The sequence below is a fragment of the Alligator mississippiensis genome, chromosome 8, assembly GCF_030867095.1.
Source record: "Alligator mississippiensis isolate rAllMis1 chromosome 8, rAllMis1, whole genome shotgun sequence".
Classification (NCBI taxonomy): Eukaryota; Metazoa; Chordata; order Crocodylia; family Alligatoridae; genus Alligator; species Alligator mississippiensis.
This window is the reverse complement of record NC_081831.1, coordinates 23,946,184-23,966,049: the sequence shown is the minus strand read 5'-3', so window position 1 is coordinate 23,966,049 and position 19,866 is coordinate 23,946,184. Positions and strand designations below refer to the sequence as shown.

Sequence of the window (19,866 nt, the reverse complement as noted above, 5' to 3'; positions counted from 1 at the left end):
CTGACATAAGATAAACCCAGAGATTTCCAGCAGGGATCCAGTGTGTCCAATGCCTTCTGCCCTGGTGAGGCTTCCTGGAGCTCTTTGCAACAGAAGAATTGCTCTGGGATTTTTCTTTTATCCATAGTAAAAAATGAGTGAAGGCAAAGAGCTGGTGTTTTCTGAGGCAGGGCCTGAGGCTAATGAGGTGGAGAACAACTGTTTTAGGGGGTTGTGTGAGGAATCAACTGTGATTTCTCCCCTGTGGGTAATTTGTGGTTGATTGTAAGCCCCTCTGAGAATTCCTGGGTAGGGTGGGATATAAGTGCACATAATAAGGGCATACAGAAATGAAGCTCCTGGTAGCAAACAAAGCTCCAGGCTTGTGGCAGAAGGCCACCTCTGTTTCTCCTCAAAAACTGCTTTGTGACAATTTGGTTAAGATGGGCCCTGCACAGGGTACACACCTTACCCTATCTCTTCAGGTAACCTGAGCTGGATACATTCCTGGGGCAGGGGGGGAACCTGCTCCTTCTGCCTCCGTGACTGGCTTCACATACCTGGGTACCTGGGTGAGGGACTTGGGCTCCCTGGGGAGCTAGGCACTGCCAGTCTGCCCAGCAACTAGTGATGCATTTCAAATTGGTTGGCTGACAGCCAACAGGTGCTGGCCTCCATTGGACTAGGTAAATGAGGTCCTAAGGGCTATATAAGTTAAAAACTGCCCAGGAGGAGGGGGCAGCAGCCATGAGGAAGACTCAGAGAGAGAGAAGAGCTGGACCATATGAAACTTGCTCCCCCAAAACTCATGATCAAGGAACTACCTGCCTCCAGAGGGAATCTCCACCTGCCTCTGGGTGATACTTGTGAGTAAGCTACCTGAGAACTAACTAGATATATAGCTTGCAGTAACTCAGATGCATGATCACAGGCTACCCAGCCATGCCAGTTTGCTCTATGGGATTGCTCTGGTATTGCTCTACTCTGTACCCTATTCCAACCCTACCCTCTGTAACCAATAAAGTTCTCCTTTGTACCTAGCATGGGAGACTTATAGGGAGTGGGTCTAGATTATATCTTGGGGTCCCCTTGGTTCGGCTGGCTCAGGGAGACCACTACTTGTGCTTCTGACTGAGGGAAGCATCCCAAGTTCTTGAAGTGAACCAAGTACCCTCAAGAGCTACTAGGCTTGTGTTTCCCAGGGTGCGCAGAGCTCAAATCAAGCCCATCCCTGGGTGGTGGCAATGTTACTTCCAGGCTAACAGGTATGCTCCAGGAAGGGGGTTGGCCAGATGTGAGGCGCCCCCAGGGAGGCACTCAGAGCCTGGAAGGTGGTTGGGTGCAGTGAGGTGGGTGGCTCAACACAGGAGCACCCCCTACTGACCTGCCACAGGCTTACCCCTTTTTCTTCCCTCCCTGAAATTCTGACTGCAGTCAGACAACCTCCAAATATGGGTTCTTTAGATAAGGAGAGGATTCATCTGGGATCTTTATTGGAAGGGAAGAGAGGCTAAAAGCTGGATCCATGTGGGAAAGGCAGGTGCCAAAGTGGGAGTTAATGGGGATTTAGGTGCAGATATCACAAGAAACAATCCAGATTTGCCTCTGGACCAGTAGTCACAAAACTTTCTTGCTGCTTGTGTTTTGGACAGCAAAGGTTTCCAAACTTAGCCTTGCCTTTATGTGTAGGCTGAGCAGGTTGCTGTGATTCATATAAAATTTAGGATTTATTCTTTCCTGTCTCTCACCAGACAAAAATTAGAGGTCACAAAAGGAAACCAATAGGCAGTAAGTTTAAAACTCTTTTTCCCCAGTGTGTCATTAAAGGGTGGGGCTCATTGCCCCCAGATTCATAGAGTCATAGATTCATAGACATTAGGGCTGGAAAGGACCTCGGAAGATCATCGAGTCCAGCCCCCTGCCCCAGGGGCAGGAAGTCAGCTGGGGTCGTAGGATCCCAGAAAGATAAACATCCAAATGTTTCTTGAAGGTGTTCAATGTAGGCGCTTGAACCGCCTCCTGCGGCAGTCTATCCCAGACCTTGGGGGCTCGGACAGTAAAGTTCTTCCTTATTTCCAGCCTGAAACGGTCATGGAGGCATTTGTGACCATTCAATCTTGTCATCCCTTGGGGCGCTCTGGTGAACAGACGTTCCCCCAGATCCTGGTAAGCACCCCGATAAACCTATAGGTGGCCACCAGATCACCCCTGAGCCTGTGCTTTTCCAGTCTGAAGAGTCCCATGGCTCTCAGTCTTTCATTGTAAGGTCTGTTTTCCTGACCTCTGATCATGTGCGTGGCTCTCCTCTGCACTCTCTCAAGCTTCTCCAAATCCTTTTTGAATTGTGGAGCCCAAACTGGATGCAGTACTCCAGCTGCAGCCTCACCAAGGCCAAGTACAACAGGAGAATGATGTCCTGGGATTTGCTTGAGAAGCATCTATGGATGCAAGCCAGCGTTTTGCTCACTGTGGTGGAAACTGAGAATTTAGCCAGATCCACAAAGCGATTGAACACATTCTTGGAGGAAAGAGGTATCAGTGGCTATTGAGCGTGGGACTGAGGGGCACAGCCTCTGAATCAGAATATACTAGACCTTAATTGCTGGGAACTCAAAGTGGGAGAGGAACAATGGGAGAAGACCCTGGTCAGTCCCTGTTTGCTCTCCCTTGCAGCATGTACTTTCTGCTGCCCTGTGACACAGGCCTATTTGTTGCTTTAAGGGATTGTGGGCCCAGTGTGACACAGGAGACTGGGCAAGATAGACCTACCATCTGAACCAGTAAATGGCAGGTCTTATGTTCTTAAAAGATAAGAAGTCCTCCCTTTTACTTTCCCCAGGACATAAATCCCAACTAATTGATGCCTTCCAAGTCCACAAGAGCTCTGATCCACTCCCTAATGTTTCAAAGAAATGAAGACTTGTAAACAAAACCAATCAGTGAACATCTCTTACAATATTTAGAATAAGCCATCTATAAATATACGGTATAGGCTGGAGGGAAAGTTGAAGAACTCAGTAAATTCAAGAAGACCTACTACCAGCCTGCATGCCACCCTCCTCCACCCTCTGAAGTCTTCCAGTCCAATAAAGGTAATGTGTTGGGTATGTTGTACTGTTATAGGTGGACTTTAGGATAACTGTTTGTTTTTGTGTTTTGAGGCACAGGCAATAAAAGGTCAGGCTGTAGACCTCCTGCTTGCCTCATCTCCAGTAGACAATCTCCAAGGTAATTTGGGTAATAAGTGCAAACCCAACCAGATCAAAAGTCCACCAAATTTATTTGATCAGCATGATATAGATGGCATGGGGAGTGCAGGGACCTTTTTATCACGGATCAGCCTGTCCCATTGGAGAGGGAGGAGTTGATCAGTAGAGGGATAGGGACTGATTATGATTTCTGGTGCAAGCGCCAATGGTAGAATTGTGGCCGAAGCTGGCTTAATACCATCATTTCACAATACCATCATTTCACAATTTGAATGCTTTGAAGAACACCCACACATATCTCTCTGGTCACTGCCAGTAAAAGAAAGTATTTACTGGAAACTAGCTGATAACCTGTTTTGCCCATTAACTGTTTGCTGTATTTCAACTTTGTATTTGCACCTAGAGTGAGTTACTGTCTGTTGGCAGCAAACACAGCACAAATCTTCTTCTGTCTGTTTAGCAATAAGACTCCATACAAATATGGGTACAGATTCTTGCCCCTTAGGTGTGAGAGGTTGGCCAATGGTTAGAGCTTTGAAGATTGAAGGTGCAAATATACACTTAGGCCATGCTAAATCTGTGGCATGTTACTCAGCGTTAAAGCTAGAATGTGCTGAGAGCTATCACATTAAGGGTTAAGACCATTTCTTACCTGCATAGTCTATCTTGCTATTAGAGGGATGGCATGGAGGGGCATGGTTGATGATGAAGCAAGTGTCGCTATACTCATGTGTCGGAAGTGTGAGGGCCAGAAAGCCAGCAACTGATAAAATAATCAATGTCAATAAGACCTTGGGCACCTAAAGGAGGGCATTCATGCATGATGTGGTCGGCTGTCTGAGCTTGACCATCACAGCTCTAGCCAGCATCATTGGAGAGGTCACAAGAGTGCATGCTTTCCTTAAACCATCCAACAACCATTCTGAGATAGTTAAGAGCAGTCCAGGCCCTGCAGGGCAGCTGCCATCCTGAGGGGTGGAAGCTGGTGTTGGGGATGAAGTTCTTTAACCACAGTTCTTGTGCAACCTATTGACTTCTCCACTGGTGGGAGGTCTATGCTGTAGGTGCTGTCTACGGCATCTGCAGATTTGATGAGTTTATTGGCCTGAGTGGAGAACGGGTCCTGAGATTGCAGGTGGTAGTTGGTTTTCTGGCTTGCAGCTACTAGGCTGGAGTGCAAAGAGTGGTCCAGATCTTGGGCTTTGAGGCCTAGGGCCAGGGTAGCAGCTTGTCTCTGGATGCCGAGGGTGGGAGTGGAGAGGAATCCTTGAGAGGACTGGTAAGCAGTCAACTGGGGTGATGGATAAGAACTCCTCTGCTGTTAACCTTACCCTGGACCCCTTCCAGATGCTGGCAGTAGGTAAGGGTCTCATCCAACTTCCCTCCTAAATAAGTGACGGTATGACAATGTTCACGTGTTCTATCTTCAATCTTGACTCCATATATGGAAGTAGTCAGCAAGGGTGTTCATATCTGATTTCAAAGTGGATGTGATGGCTCCCCATTGCTTGCTTGATTTGGTGAAAGCCAGGTCATCAGCATAGCCATACTTCTTGGGTGTCAGGCAAGTCAACAATGTACACGTTGAAAAGCAATGGAGAAAGTCCTGAGCCTTGAGATATGCCATTCCTAAGATTTCTAGGGTGGCTTTCCTGTCCACCAATGGTCTTGAGAGTGAAGCTGAGGTTTTGAAGCATTGGCATAATAAAGCTAATGATTGTTTTGTCAAGTATTATTCAGAGGAGCTTGTAGTAGAGGCCGTGGAGTCAACAGTATCGTATGCAGCAGTGAGGTCCACCAGGACAGCACTGACCTTCTCCCCAGCCTCAAAGCTCTCTTCAATGTCTTAAATAAAGAGAGTTACCTGCTCCACTGTTGACCTTCTGTATCTAGAACCAGTCTGTTCCTTAGGCTGAAGATCAATTATGGGGTAGACTCAGGCATAAATGAGGCATTCCAGTAGCTTATATGGAGTGCACGAGAGGGAGATTGGACTATAGCTTTTTGCGTTATCCTTGGGCTTGTTAGGCTTTAGGACCACAACAACTGTGGCCTTTCTCCAAATGTATGGAATCTTGTTACTTTTGACGCAGTCGGAGATGAACTAATGAAGCCAAGTTATCATCATCTCCCCAGAGTTACAAAGAACTTTAGCCTAGGTCTTGCTGAGGGTGAAGGCAGCCATGTTAAAGCCATTCTAGTCTGTCAGGTGATTCACAGTATGTTTCCTGCAGGAGGATGACAGCTGCATTGTGTTCAGTAGCAATCTGACTAACAACAAGCTTAGCTGTGCTGCTTCCTTTGATGTTGAGCTGTAGGATGGTAGACAGAGATTCATTGCCTACTAGTGGTGTGGGCCCAGAGGCTGTAACCACTCACCCTAAAAGGGCTCTATGCTCAGCATGGGAACTCCACTAGCAGTCCAACAACCTACTTGGCTGGTAGCAATCCAAATGCAGGTGTTGTGATGAAAGTATGGCATTAGCTTCCCTCTAAGAGCAATTGATGGAGTAGACCACAAGAAGATTGTCACAATCTACCCCTGACTAGGGGAATGGCTAAAAGCCAGGACACCTGGGCTCTCTGGATGGGTTGGGGGCTAGGTGTAGTTCATCCTGGGATGATGAAGGACTGCACATTGCTCCTTTTATTTCCATGGAACAGACTGAAAATAACCTTAACATAAGCTGGGTAACACAGCCTAGAGTTAACCCTTGCCTGAAGTGGCATAACTTTGAGATACTCAGAGGGCACTTAGAATGAGTTAATGAGCTCTAATGTGTGGACACTGGCATTTTAAGTGCCATAAGTATGGTCTAAAAGTAGCATGTTATTTTACCCTTAAGTTTGCTGACAGTCATACCTTAATGCATACTAGAATCTAAATATATACTACAATCTAAGTCAATGATCCCATGACCACCACCACTGCACTGGAGTCTCCTGATTATATTACTTTCATAAAGCAGCCCCACATTAGCTCAACATGTGTTCAGTAACACGATCGGGAGATACTGCTTGCTGGAAAAGGCATAACTTTACTCAAATGAAGTTACACCTTACTCTTGACTGACTCCTGCAGCTGCCTGAATAGAAATGCCACTGCTTCTGCCTTGTGGGCCAAGAATCAAAGCTGGGGAACTTCTCTTCAGGGCAGAAAATCAGCTTCTCTATTTAAGACATAAGGTGGAGGGGAGAAGTACATGTGGTATGTGAGTAAATATGATAGATAAAACCTCCCTCATGATTTGGAATCTCTTATTCCTTTGAAGAATGCAAAACTCTGAGGTTTTCCACACTTTACTGATTAACTTCTCTTATGTTTGCACAAGAGTTTAATTTATATTAGACTCTCTAGATAAATAGATCAGCAAAAGCAGTTTCTTCTTATCTTTCCCTCACCGCCATGGGGAGGTCTGTTCTCAGTCTGGTGGCCGTATTTGCATTCTGGTTCCCAACTATTTCTCAAAGCAAACTGTAAGTACCCTCATAATTATAATGACATGAGAAGATGAATATGGGGTTCAATACTTTCTCTCCACTTTTCATTTTTCTTCCTTCACTGCAGTTGTCTGAAGAGTGGATGTTTGCTTTTGCAGTGCTCCTTTTGCAATCCTTTTGCTGGCTTGTTCTGATTTTCTAGCAATCTTGTGCTTTCTGAAATTGATTTTGGATTGATAGCTTCTTTAAAAAATACTGGAAACATAAAGCTCCAGAGCTAAATCCTGATAAAGTAACATTGCCCTTGGGCAGAATTCTTCTGTGGCTTATATCAAAATAAATTAGCATGAAAAATCAGCAGATTGCACTAGTTTGGGATAACCCCAGTCATGTTAGACCCTAGCTCAGGGGGTATTACAATATTTATCCCTTTATAATCATCTTGCAAGAGAACAAAGAATTCTAGCTGGATAAGAAGGGTCTGGGACAGACATAACATAAATGAGTTTGAGCCAAATCAGTTAACTCTGATACTACATTCAGCCAGGCTTATCTCAAACTGATTTCAGCCATTTTCAAACTGGTTAATGTCTGTCCCTAGCCTAGGGGACTAGACTGACTTGTGAGTAGTAACATATGGTGGTATTTAGTATAGGCTTTTCTAAACTTCCATTGAGAATGGTTAGCCTATAGGTAGGATAGACATGCATATAATTTGTTGAGTTAAAATCCTCATCTCTACATGGGAGGTGTCTCAGCAAGAAATGTAACTGTATTTAAATACTAAGTCAACTTTTCCCATAGGTGCACACTTATCACTCCCAGTATCTTGAGGGTGGAGAGTGAAGAGAAGGTTGTGGTCGAAGGTCATGGCATCAGCAGTCCAGCCGAGGTTACAATTACCGTCCAAGACTTCCCTGCCAAAAATTATATCCTATACCAGGTCAAAACAACCTTGGATACTAATAATAATATGATGGGCATAGCTGTAATAAAGGTAGGATAAACCTCTGGCTTGTACATCTAAGCAAAGAAACAGTTAAATCAAAGTACAAGGTCTTTTCTGTTTAGTGTGGCTAGTCCTAAGTATTCAAAAACCATAAACTGGGTCTCAAAAAAAAAAAATCAAACTGAGTGTGGTTTCAAAATGGGATATTTTAATACAAAGCTAAATTTGGTCTTATTTTCTGAGACTTTTGAGTGCATTTGGATCACAAAAGGCACATCTACATGTTGCCCTATGGCGATGTAGCAACACGCTATGTCGCCGTATGGCATACTACGGCAATGTAACAATCAGGTGAGTCTACATGTGATTGCCAGGTACATTACCAGAGCAGCACACTCCCCTGGTATAGCACACTGCTACGGTGATGTAGCCGCAAAATCTAACTGTGCGCCACACACACAGAGCAGTAACCACTTGTACTGCACCATGCTATAGTACTTTCAAAAGGAAGTACTAAATCATGGCAACATGTAGATGTGCCCAAACATAATTTTCTGTGCAGCTTAGTATAAGTGTATAGAGAACTCACTAATTGAGAGGACTGTTGAACTAGACAAGAATGAACTGTCAAATGCCTCAGTAATAATTATCATTAAGCAACCTTTGTGTCTCCCTGATCCTGGACTGCTCTGGGTAACAAACTTTACCCAAAGGGGATGTTTTCATTTTGCATGTTGAAATGACCTGCTGCTTCACCATTTTATTTATCAAAGAGGAATGAAATGTGGTGAATTTATCAAAATGGAAAGTTTCCATTGATCTAAAAAACAGTTGTTTTGGGGAGAAAATAATTTAGCTGGAAATTTCCTTTTTTTTTTTTTTTATTTCAGTTCCAAATTGGACCAAAAAAAAGTTTTTAAATGTTATAATTTATTGCAAGAGGCAAGGATTTTTTCTGGTAAGCTCTTTTATTGGACCAACTGCATAGGTGGGATAGAGTTAGACAGCTTTTCAAATGTAAGCCGTCTTAATCAGGTTAGTCAAAGCCAACACAGCATAGTAACTTACTGCATTATAATTTTCCTGATACTTCAATTCTCCCCACACATGAAGGGAGAGAAAGACCCTCCTCTCTTTTGATAGGCCTTCATTTCTCAGTAATTGGCTTCTTGTTCTTTTGCTAATTGTTTGCCTGCTACCCCTAGAAATTTCTCTCCACGTTCATACAACTGGTTTTTTACTATGCAGTTTTTTACTCACTGCTCAGACCTGATGAAGAATGGCTTGTATTTGAAAATGTATCTAACTTTATGCCCATTATGCAGTTGCTCCAATAAAAGATACCACTCTAAGACAGGGGTAGGCAAGCCCCAGCATAGGTGCCAGAGTGTGACATGCAAAGGCATTGTCTGGCATGAGCACATCAGGGCAGACAGTGGGGAAGAGACTGGGGCTGCACTGCCACAACAAGGAACTTGTCCCTCATGGCTTCCCTGCTGTCCACCCCTGGCACACCAACATTTTCCAAGTTGAGGCTATAGGTGTTTTGGTACTCTGCCCAAAAATGTTGCCAACCCCTGCCCTAAGAAATCCTTGCCTATTGCATCATTCCTGGACCATCACATCTAGAACATCATTCTAAGAATTAACTTGGAATTACTCTTCAGGCATAAATTTTGATCAACTCTACTCCTGACTCACTGAGTTATTATCAAGGATATTATCTGGGTTTTCCATTCACCATGGAAAAGCACGGTAAAACCCAGATTTTCTCATTTTAAGGAGAAATATGTGAAAAACGGTGGATTTCCTCTTGCAGCCTGGCAGAGTTCCAGCCTGCAAGGGGCTGGGGGGGGCGGGGGGGGATGGGACAGGGAGGAGGGCAGTCATGCAGGGGGCACCATGCACATGTGTACACATACACATACACATGGCCGCCAGGCAGCCTCAAGAGCAGTTTCCGCAGGTAAGCCTGGCAGGGTGGGGATTGAAGCCCATAAGGAGGGAGCTGGGCAGGGCTGGGGCTGGAGCTGCTGCCCAGCCTGGGCAGTACATGGACCTTGGGGCCCAGGGCCAAAATGCGCAGCTGCAGAACCTGGGTGGGGAGTGAGACAGAGCCATGGGCAGCTCATTGGGTGGCAGGGGGCGCCGGCTTCCCACCACTATGTGCGTGCCCAGAGGGAGACGTGGAGGGCACACGTCCCCCAGATCTGTGTGCAGGGCAGGAGCAGGTATGGGCTGCCTGCTGCAGGCTCAGTTCCCCTCCCTGCTTTTTTTTTTTTTTAAGGAAAATTTTTTGTGTCCCAAGAGAAATCAGACAAATCAATTCCAAATCCATATGAATCATTCAAGAACCAGGCTCTACTACTGGCAAACATTCTTCATCCCTGCCTGGGGCTTCGAAGACTTCCAAATCCTTTGGTGGGCATCCTACATGCAGGCCCAAGCCTGGAGGCTTGGGGTTTGGATGCCGCTAAATTTCGCTTGCCCTCAGCTGTATGGCTGCAGGAGCAAGCAAAGGATCAGTCTCCCATTTTCATAAAGTCAGCACGTAGCTGAGATCCTCCCACTGGAAGTTGAAGTGGCAGGCTAACTATGAGACTTTTGTAGGGAGTCCTGTCCACAAGCAGATAAGGGTGCAACCCTCCACTACACAGTGTCATTTTAATCGCATTACCTCGGTCAGGATACAACCCAATGCCACATTCATGGTTTTCCCCTACCAGGTGGAAAACCACCTTGGTGGTCATGGTATTTCCCTTGCCAGCCCTGCTGATCTCCCCTTGGGACCTCCACAGCCCAGTGGGCAGGACCCACCATGGCAGAGCAGGGTAAGAAAGCTTGGTGCTGCTGCCAGGAGCCCTAGTGCTGCCATGGCAAGGCACCTCCTGCCCACATGGCAGCAGCGGGGATGGCGATGCAGAGTTGTGCCCCCTGCTGCTGCCAGGTGGGCAGGGGGCATCTAGCCATGGCAGTGTGGGTCTCCTGGCAGCAGCACTGAGCTTCCCCACCCAGCCCTGCTCTGCCCTAGTGCACCAGGCCCCACCTGCTGGGCCATGGAGGCCCTGAGAGAGTGCAACAGGCAGGGCATCCAAGCCCTCAATGGGCAGTTCACATCCACCCCCTCCCTGCCCCCCGACAGGCTCCACTTCGGCCATGTCGCCTGTGGAGGAAGAAGAGCTGGGCTCCATGCTCCATGCTACCACAGCTGCTGCCACCTCCCACATGCAGCAGCTTGGGCTTGGGCACTGCTGTGAGTGCAGAAGGCTGCAGACTTGGGTCCTTGGCCCCATAGCCCTGGCAGCTGGGGGCCCCCTCCAGCAGGGTGAGGAGGGGCAAGGGGCTGTGGGTGGGGAGTGAGGGGCAATGGCATGGGCAGGGCACCAGCATATCAGAGCTGCTCAGCACCACAAAGCAGTTTGGGGGGGATAGCCGCAGGTGGACCTGTGACCTGGTGAGCAAAGGGGGCAGCAGAAGCTCTGATTTTCCATGATAAGAAACCAAGAATCAAACGCCAAAGTTTATATGTATTTAGAATTTGTTTTATTATAGTGAATGTGGCACTGGTAGGCTTCCAAATTGCTTTAAAATTGTAAATATATCAATAAAACATTGTGTTCAACTGATATCTATATATATATATAGTGGCATTTCACTTTAATCATGGAAAAATGCAAAATTGGGGGGTTTTAATCAGAGAATTTTCAATTTTTGTATCAGAGAAAACCAGGATCCCTGGTTATTATCCTTTTAAGATCCATTTTTGTACCCTGATTTGCACGTGGAATATTAACTGATATTGAGCAGATGTGTGGGTCAAAGGTAAATTTGTGGCACACAAAGCTTTCTCATGGACATTTGCAACTTTGTGGGAACTGCTAACATGACGTATGCTTCATTTTCACTGTTGCTGCCTTAACATTTTTCTACCGATTGTCTTGATAAGCTGATAACACCCTGCCAAATGCTGTTTTCATTCAGGTTCCTTCCAAAGATCTAAAGAAAGATCCCAAAGTTAAGCAGTATGTGATTGTCCATGCCAAATTTCCCCAGATGAGCTTAGAGAAGGTGGTTCTGGTCTCATTTCACAGTGGCTACGTCTTCATCCAGACAGATAAAACCATCTACACACCTGGATCTACAGGTGAGGGCCTGCATCTGTGAGGTGGACATAAACAATATAGATCCCACAAGACCACGGGTTTTGAAAAGGGGGATTATGAGATTCACATACAACAACATATATTTTTCTCCATTTAAACAGAAACTAGAAACTTTACTCATATGCTAGGCATCTGGCTTCATGTTATTCAGTTTAAAATCAAAGCAAAGCAAGTTTAGATGTACTAAAATGTATGTAAATGTATTGCACTAATTTGCAAGACTATATATAAAGTTTTAAAAACACAACAAGCTAGGCAAGAATAGTGAAAAGCTATTGTTTCATTAGTCTTGTCATCATTATAGTCAAATGTACATCTCTTATTTAGATTCATAAAACAAAATCTACTCTTTTTGGGCATCTTGACAGGGCCCCCAATACTTCATTGTCAGTCACATGAGTTAATCTGACCACACTTGAGTTAAGGTTTTTAGCTAGAGCTATAAGGAGTCCGCAGGACTGTGAAATAGAAGAAAGGTATTACCAAGAATAGATAAGAGACAGAAAAATAGCAGAAGAAAAATAGCAGAAGAAAGGAAAGTTTGAAGAGTGAAACATCAAAACCATTAAAAAAGGAAGAGGGGGGAGGGCATTAACACTTGTGGAGTAACAAGATTAGCAGGAATAAGGACGATAACAATGGTCCATGAAGTTAATGAACTCTTCAGTGCTGCCTGAATAGAAATTACACTGCTGCTGGCAGGCAGTTGGTTTTAAAATGTAGGTTGAACAAGAATCAAAGGGGAGGCGGGGGTGCAACTGTATCATTCCACCCTCACCCTGGATCTACGCCTGCACAATACTGGTCAGGAAATACCAGGCCATGTTCTGATGAAGCTGAAATGACACAGCTCCAGGCATGATAGAGCCATCAGTCATCCACATGACTTTTTCTTTCAGTCTACTACCGACTTTTTACAGTGGGCCACAAACTAGAACCAGTGATGAAACCAGTTATCGTTGAACTTGAAGTAAGTCATATTCTTATCGCCATAAAACATTTGGGTGGAGTGGTATAGTATATTTTCTCACATATAACACACCCTGGAATATAACACCTTGTGTTTTGATAGGTGGAATGAACAAAAAGAGGGGGTTTTTCAGAGTTATGGTTGCATAGAGCAGGGACAGAGCTTCACCTTCAGCTCACTCCCTTTGCTTTTCCTGCTTAACTAAAACTGAAACCCTAGCTTCTGCTGAAGACTGGTCTCTGTGGGTAGATCTGTTTTTTAAAAGAGCTAAGGAGTCCCCAGAGCTATTAAATAGGAGGGGACAAATCAGGAGCAGCTAGCAGACAGCAGCACTGCTGGAAAAAAGGTTAGGTGGATTACTCGAATATCAAGAACATTAAAAAGGAGAGAGGGTCATCAACATCTATGAAGAACCATGAGCCTCAGCTGCGTAGCTTGCAATGCCACAGCTGATTCTGGGCAGAACAGGAATCAAAGCAAGGGGCTTCTATCCCAGTCAGAAGAACATCAGCTTAATACACTCACCCCGGTTCTGGAGGGGGCTAATTTTGAGGGAAAGAGTATGTGTTGTATTCAAGAAAATAAGGATGTTCTGCCAACTCGGCTATTTTTAAAAGCCTTGCTGCCTACAGACAAGTATTTTTGTGGGTGATGTCTTTTTGGGATCAACTATAACATTGGGAGAGAGATCGTCAAGCTTTTGGATACCACAGTACCCTTCCTTAGGTCTCCGGGAGAGAGACAGGGTTGAATAGCAGATGGAACAAGGGCTTGTTTAAAATTCCCTGGGTAAATAAAATCAGGACATAGGAGAAATTGTCAGGCAGCCAACAGGCAGGAGAGTCACAGCAGAAACCTGAGACATGGAAGAGCAAGATGGGTCAGGAGAGTCATTATCACTTGTGAAGGGCACAGATTTGGGTGTATTAGGTAGATTATAATGAGCCATGAAGTCATTTGTCAGTGTCAAGTCTCTGGTTCTTAGTCACCCATCTCCCTGCCCACCTCATGGAGGGAAGGGGCAGAGCTCATCATTCAGGGACAGAAGGGTAGTGTTGATTCTTTCCAGTCACAGCCACCACATTTGGGATCCCCTTGTGGTCAGCATTTAACCTCTGTCTTAATTTGAGGAGCACTGGTACAGGAAGAAGACAGGCAGATGGGATTTGGGCATCTAGACAGGACACACATTTTCTTTCACTGCTTAATGATTTTCCTTACCAGACTCCAGAAGGCATCATTGTGAAGAGGGACATTGTATCCTCAGTCAGTAAGTCAGGCATCATCTCCACATCCTACCACTTACCTGAACTTGTCAAGTAAGTCACTTTAAATGCCATTACATATGGATGCACCATAGAACAGCAGGGATCAGGAAGTGAAGCAGGCAACTGGTGGTAGTTCATGTGAATACTTGGGCGCACAACTTAAGAACATATAAGAGCATAAGAATGGCCATTTCCGGGGTCAGACCCAAGATCCATCTGACCCAGGCTCCTGTGTTACACAGTGTCACAGACTGAAAGGGAGTGTGAATGGGTCTGACCAGGCGTTTTTCCATTGTTCCTCTCTCACTTGAAACCTACAGCTTTAAGGTCTAGGACAGTAGTTTTCAGTCTGTGGTCTGCAGACCCCCAGGGTTCCATAGACTATGTCCTAGGGGCCCCTAAAAAAATGAGTAAATTAATATTTATTTGCTCCTGGCTGCCTATCAAACCTGACAGGACACAGGGGCAGTAGGACCAAGCAGAACTGAGCAGTCCAGCCCCACCCACCCCCAGCCATTTCACTCTCTTCCTGCCCCTGCCCTGCTCCAGGACCACATGGCTCCCAGCTGCATCACTGGACATGGGAGCACGGGGCTGTGCTGGTAAGTGTGTATGTGTGTCTGTGTGTGCAGGCAGGGACAGAGTGTGTGTGTGTGTGTGTGTGTGTGTTCATAGGGTTAGTCCCAAACACACACCCTACCATACACATGCACCCACACTCCCCCCTGCACTGCCATACATGCAGACCCCCACACCCACACCCCCTCATATAGCCCAGCCACCCTCCCCCGCCACACATTCCTCCACACACCCACAGCCCTTCACAATATTGTATATTGTGGAGGGTGCCTATATGCACCCTCCAAAATATACAAAAGTAACACTTCATTTTAATCTATTGTGCAATCACCTCTATGTACACTACACAAACACATGTGAATCAAGACAAAAATATTTTTTGAAATCAAATTAATGAATGCTGTAGATCAAGGGCGGGCAGTTATTTTGGGCAGAGTATTTTGCTTTTTGGAATATAATTTGGTATTTTTCTGGTTCTGAGATGGCAATACCCCTTGCTGAAAGGAGTTCTTCTGGGGACAAGGGGAGGGACTTTGGGTGGCAAAGGTCAGGGGTTAGGGGGCGGGACTTCTGGTCACAAGATGGCAACCAGGGGGCGGGGCACCTGTCAAGGGGCGGGGCTACCCATGCAGCCCTCAACAGCTTGCCAAAACTCAGTAAGCGACCCTCTGCCCAAAATAATTGCCCGCCACTGTGTTAGGGGCTTCCCTTTCATTCAACTACAGTCAAATCTGCTCATGGCAACCAAACTCCATTCAGATTTTGGTTATTTTAAACCAGGTTCTCTGCTGTCTCCCAGGGCCCTGAAATGGCTGGGGGGGAAACTATTGGAGTCAGATTCAGCTTGATAAAAGGATAAAATTGCCTGGAGAAGAAAATGGGCCAAAAAGACTTTGTGACATCTGTGTGCTAGGTGCATTCATTCATTCCTCCCTTTCTTTTCCTCTCTAGTCTAGGCACCTGGAAAATCATGGCCCAATATGAAGATTCCTATCATCAGAACTTCAGTGCACAGTTTGATGTTAAGGAGTATGGTAAGATTTCTAGTGCCATCCCTTGCCAGTCCTTAATCTAGTCTCCTAAAAATAGACGCTTCAGTCAGTCGGGCACTGGAAATCCCCCATACTGTCCAGCGAAGTCAATGTTCTCTCATTTGTACTCTTTTTGGCACTGGTGAGGCCTCAGCTGGAGTCCTGTATCTAGTGTTGGGCTCCACGCTTCAGGAAAGATGTGGACAGATTGGACACAGTCCAGCAGAAACCAACAAAAATGATTTAGAGGCTTGAGAGGCATAATTTATGAGGAAAGCCTGAAAGAACTAGGGTGATTTAGACTGGAGAAGACAAAACTGAGGTGGATTTGATCACAGTCTTCAAATACATGAAGAGTGATTATAGAGAGGACAGAGACAGGCTTTTTTGTGGCTGCTGGAGACAGGACCAGGAGCAATGGCTTCAAGCTGAAGCAGGGGAAATTGGGGTTGGAAATGAGGAGGAACGTTCTGACTCTGAGGGTGGTTGAGCATTGGAACAGGCTGCCTAGAGAGGTAGTGGAGTCGCCATCCCTGGACATGTCCAAGAGCAGGTTAGACAGACACCGGGCTGGGATGATTTAGTCAGGGTTGATCCCACAGTGAGCAGGGGGATGAATTAGATGACCCTGTAAGATCCCTTCCAATCTGACTTTCCTATGATCTATTCCTCCTCTGCTTTCTCTAGTGTTGCCCCGTTTTGAAGTCACACTGGAGCCATCAGAGAAGTTTTTTTACATTGATGGCAATGACGATCTCAGGGTTGATATTAGTGCAAGGTAGGTGTGCAAGTAATAAAGCAGATCAGTCCATTGGCTTAGCCCTACCAGGATCATAACCAAGACTTGAAAAGTGAATGAAGAAAGACCCCGGACAGGGTAAAAACCACAGTTGTTCAACAAGTCCATGGATGTAGAGTCCTGGCATCTCCAACCCTGCTTAATTATCTTTCCTGGAGTCAGTCTGAAGATGTAGCATCACCCCAGCGTGAGTAGCAGCTTTTGTGCAGACTCTGCCTTTTGTCCAATTATGGAGTCTCCATCCTTAGAAATTTTCAAGAGCAGATTGAATATAGACACTAAGCTAGGTTGCTTTAGCCAGGGCAAGGGCAGACCTAGAATTTTGAAACGGGGGTTCACATGGTAAGGTTAATCATTACATACGAAACAACACATATTTTTCTCCAGTTAAAAATAAGCTAGAAGATTTATTAATATGCTAAGGGCCTTGGGCTGTATGGAAGCAAAAAAAAGTAACTTCATTGGAATGAGTTAAGAACAGTCTGCAGGGCTGAGAAATAGGAGCTTCATGACCAGGAGCAGCGAACAGACAGCAGAATTGCAGAGGAAAGGCTAGCCTGATTGGTGGAACATTGAGACCATTAAAAAGGAGAGACAGTCGTTAACATCTGTGGAATGAAGGTTTTAGAAGGATTCAGGTAGATTATAATGAGCCATGAAGTCAATGGATTCCCCTAGCATGGCCTGACTAGAAATGCTGCTGTCATTGTCGGGCAGTTGGTTTTAAACTTTAGGTGGAACAGGTATCAAAGAGGGGTTCAAGTGCATCAGTTCCCGCACTGCATCCCTCCTGCCCCAGGCTTGACTGAAGCCAATACCCAATGACTCTGAGGAAGGCTGAAAAACACCCTGACACATGGAGTAGAAAGTGAGGGAGGGGGCAACCAGGGAAGTCCAGAAGCCTGGGAAATCCCTGTTGCAGAACACAGACATCATTACACCTCCATCATCCCTGACCAGTGTCTGTCCAACCACTCCTTGAATCCCTCCAGTGCTGCAGAGTGCACAGCTCCCCTGAGTGTTTATTCCACCGCCTCACTACTCTGGCAATGAAGAAGTTTCTCCTGCTATTCAATCTAAACCTAGTGTGCTGTAACTTACAGTCATTGGTCCACATCCTACTCTTGTGTCCTACATATACATGGTCCACAACTTCTCCAATGTCCTGGCTCAGGGACCAAGTTAGTGAAACTGTTAAATGCCAAAGCCTGGAAGCAGAGCTGAGAAGGATCAGAAGCCAGAAAATCAGGGAGGATGGCTCCAGAGAGGCTGCCCACAGCAGACCTACAGAAGAACAGTTGACTGGCCTGTAGCTTGGTGTCAAAGATAGACTTCAGTGAGAAGACCAATCTCTCCAGAAACTAATTGGGAAACCCTAACTGTGGCCGACTGATTCATCAGTAGGGATGGGACTGCCAATTAGAGTCTCTGGCAGCTAGGAAATTAATCTGATTTGAGTTGCCTGTTAGGAGCCCTGACACCCGCTCAATGTTGGCTAGAGCCTGTTTTGTAGCTCCGGAGCCCACAGGGTGAATGCTGAGATCACTCACCCTTCCCTTGCAATGGGGGGAATCAGGAGCTCTGAGCAGACCCACCCTAAGAGCTGATCCATGGTAGAACCAAAGCTGGGGGGGGGTTGGCCATATCACTGCACCCCCTTTCTATATGTGCCCCTCTCCAGAGGTTGCCTTGTGTCTTGTCTTACTCAGTTTTCCTCCCTCAGATTCCTCTATGGCAAAGATGTGCAGGGCAATGCCTTTGTCCTTTTCGGTGTGGCTGTTGGGGATGAGAAGAAGAGCATCCCGCAGTCTCTGAGGAGAGTGGAGGTAACTCAGGGGAAGGCCCCGTAGACATGGAAACTAAAGAGCAAAGGCAGAGCAGCGATGGCCCTCTGCACCTGAAAGGGTGGGAAACCAGTTACAGGGGCAAAAACTCCAGCACAACCCCATTGCATGAAGTGCCCCAGGGACAGATCCAGAGGTGGGGGGCAGTGGCACAGCTGCACCCCCTCTTTGGGACTGGATCCAGCCTGGGAGCCTCTGGGGTCTTAAAAAAAACATGTAAGAACCTCCTTCCTTCCTCTCCATGCTCAGAGGCACATCCAGTTCGCTCCCCTTTCCCCCACCCCTTCTGCCTGACACTGTTGTTTTCTCCACAGTCTAGAAGGTGGAGGGGGGGATTCAGTGCTGCCTGTGCCCTCTCCAGCTGGGCTGTGGGAGGATGGACTCAGCTGGAACCTTTTCTACAAATGTAGAAGCCATCAAGGAGCAGAAGTGGGCTTTTTCCACCTAGCTCCATTTACAAGGGCACTCTTTTGATTCTAGTATTGGACATTTGCAACAAGTCTCCCACTGCTCTAAAGCAGTTGTGCTCCATCTCCAGTCTGTGGGCTGAATCCAGCCTGCAGAGCCATGTCATCCAGCCCACCGGGTTCCCCGTAGGTCCAAAACTTTGGTGGTGAGGAAGCTGTGGCACCACTAATTGCTATGGCTTCCAAGGTCATGGCAATTAACACTGCCGCTGCTCCTCTGCCATCAAATGTCTGGACCCATGGGGAGTCCCATGGGTTGGACGACATGGTGTGACATACCTGATCTCACTCACTCATGGGGTTACTTTGTGGCTGGATCGAGAGTGCAGGGACCAGGCTGAATCACACCCATGGACAAACCCTGCACAGCATCCAGCCCATAACTCATTGCACCCAAAGAACTCCATCATGCCACTCATCCTTGGATCCATAAGGCTGACCCCCTCTGCTCCAAGGCATCAGAAATGCATAAACATTTCAGGGCAGGTAGCTCTCTTACTGCATGTGAGATTATGAAATCCCTTCCATCTTGCTAGATAACTGATGGAAATGGAGAGGCAGTGCTGACCCGTGCCATGCTCCAATCCCGATTTGTCAACCTCACTGAGCTCATCGGCCACTCCATCTACATCAGCGTGACCGTTCTGACAGAATCAGGTGAGCAGGGGCTTTACTTTGGAGCAGTGCAAAACCAGACTCTACCTGGGAGGAGAATGCAAAACTAGATCATTATTCCACCTCTTTTTTCTAGATGCAATTCAGTGCATCTTGCCAACTCAGTGAACGGTTGTGGATGCCTAGCTAAAAACAGCAGCTCAGTGCTCAGCAGCCATCAAAAAGGCAAATGAAGCGTGAGGGATTATTAAGAAGGGGATTGTGAATAAAACTGGAAGTATCATGATGCCCCTTTATAAATATACAGTGCGTCCGCACCTTGAATCCTGTGCCTAGCTCTGGTCTCCATACTTCCAAAAGGACAGAGAAGAACTAGAGAAGGTCCAGAGAAGGGTAACAAGAATGCTAAATGGTCTGGAGGGGCTTCCATATGAAGAGAAACTAGAGAGGCTAGGCCTATTCAGTTTAGAAAGAGAGGCTTGAGAAGGGACATGAAAAGGGTTTATAAAATGCTAAATGGCAAAGAGAAAGTCAGTAAGGATTTATTATCAA

The 19,866-nt window shown here is 46.2% G+C and overlaps 1 protein-coding gene across 2 annotated transcripts in view; it reads left to right on the top strand.

Annotated features, from left to right (window-relative positions):
* Positions 1 to 6,527: 6,527 nt before the first annotated feature.
* The window catches only part of LOC102566534 (venom factor), a 68,366-nt gene continuing 55,027 nt past the window's right edge, over positions 6,528 to 19,866 (top strand). The window contains exons 1-9 of one of the 2 annotated variants that reach the window (XM_059732367.1): positions 6,528 to 6,665; positions 7,434 to 7,626; positions 11,560 to 11,722; positions 12,641 to 12,711; positions 13,936 to 14,030; positions 15,510 to 15,592; positions 16,277 to 16,367; positions 18,112 to 18,214; positions 19,236 to 19,356. In XM_059732367.1, coding sequence (XP_059588350.1) covers positions 6,595 to 6,665; positions 7,434 to 7,626; positions 11,560 to 11,722; positions 12,641 to 12,711; positions 13,936 to 14,030; positions 15,510 to 15,592; positions 16,277 to 16,367; positions 18,112 to 18,214; positions 19,236 to 19,356 — 991 coding nt within the window. In that variant the 5' untranslated portion in view covers positions 6,528 to 6,594. The remainder of the gene's footprint in view (positions 6,666 to 7,433; positions 7,627 to 11,559; positions 11,723 to 12,640; positions 12,712 to 13,935; positions 14,031 to 15,509; positions 15,593 to 16,276; positions 16,368 to 18,111; positions 18,215 to 19,235; positions 19,357 to 19,866) is intronic. The other variant, XM_014610875.3, reaches the window with a different exon arrangement.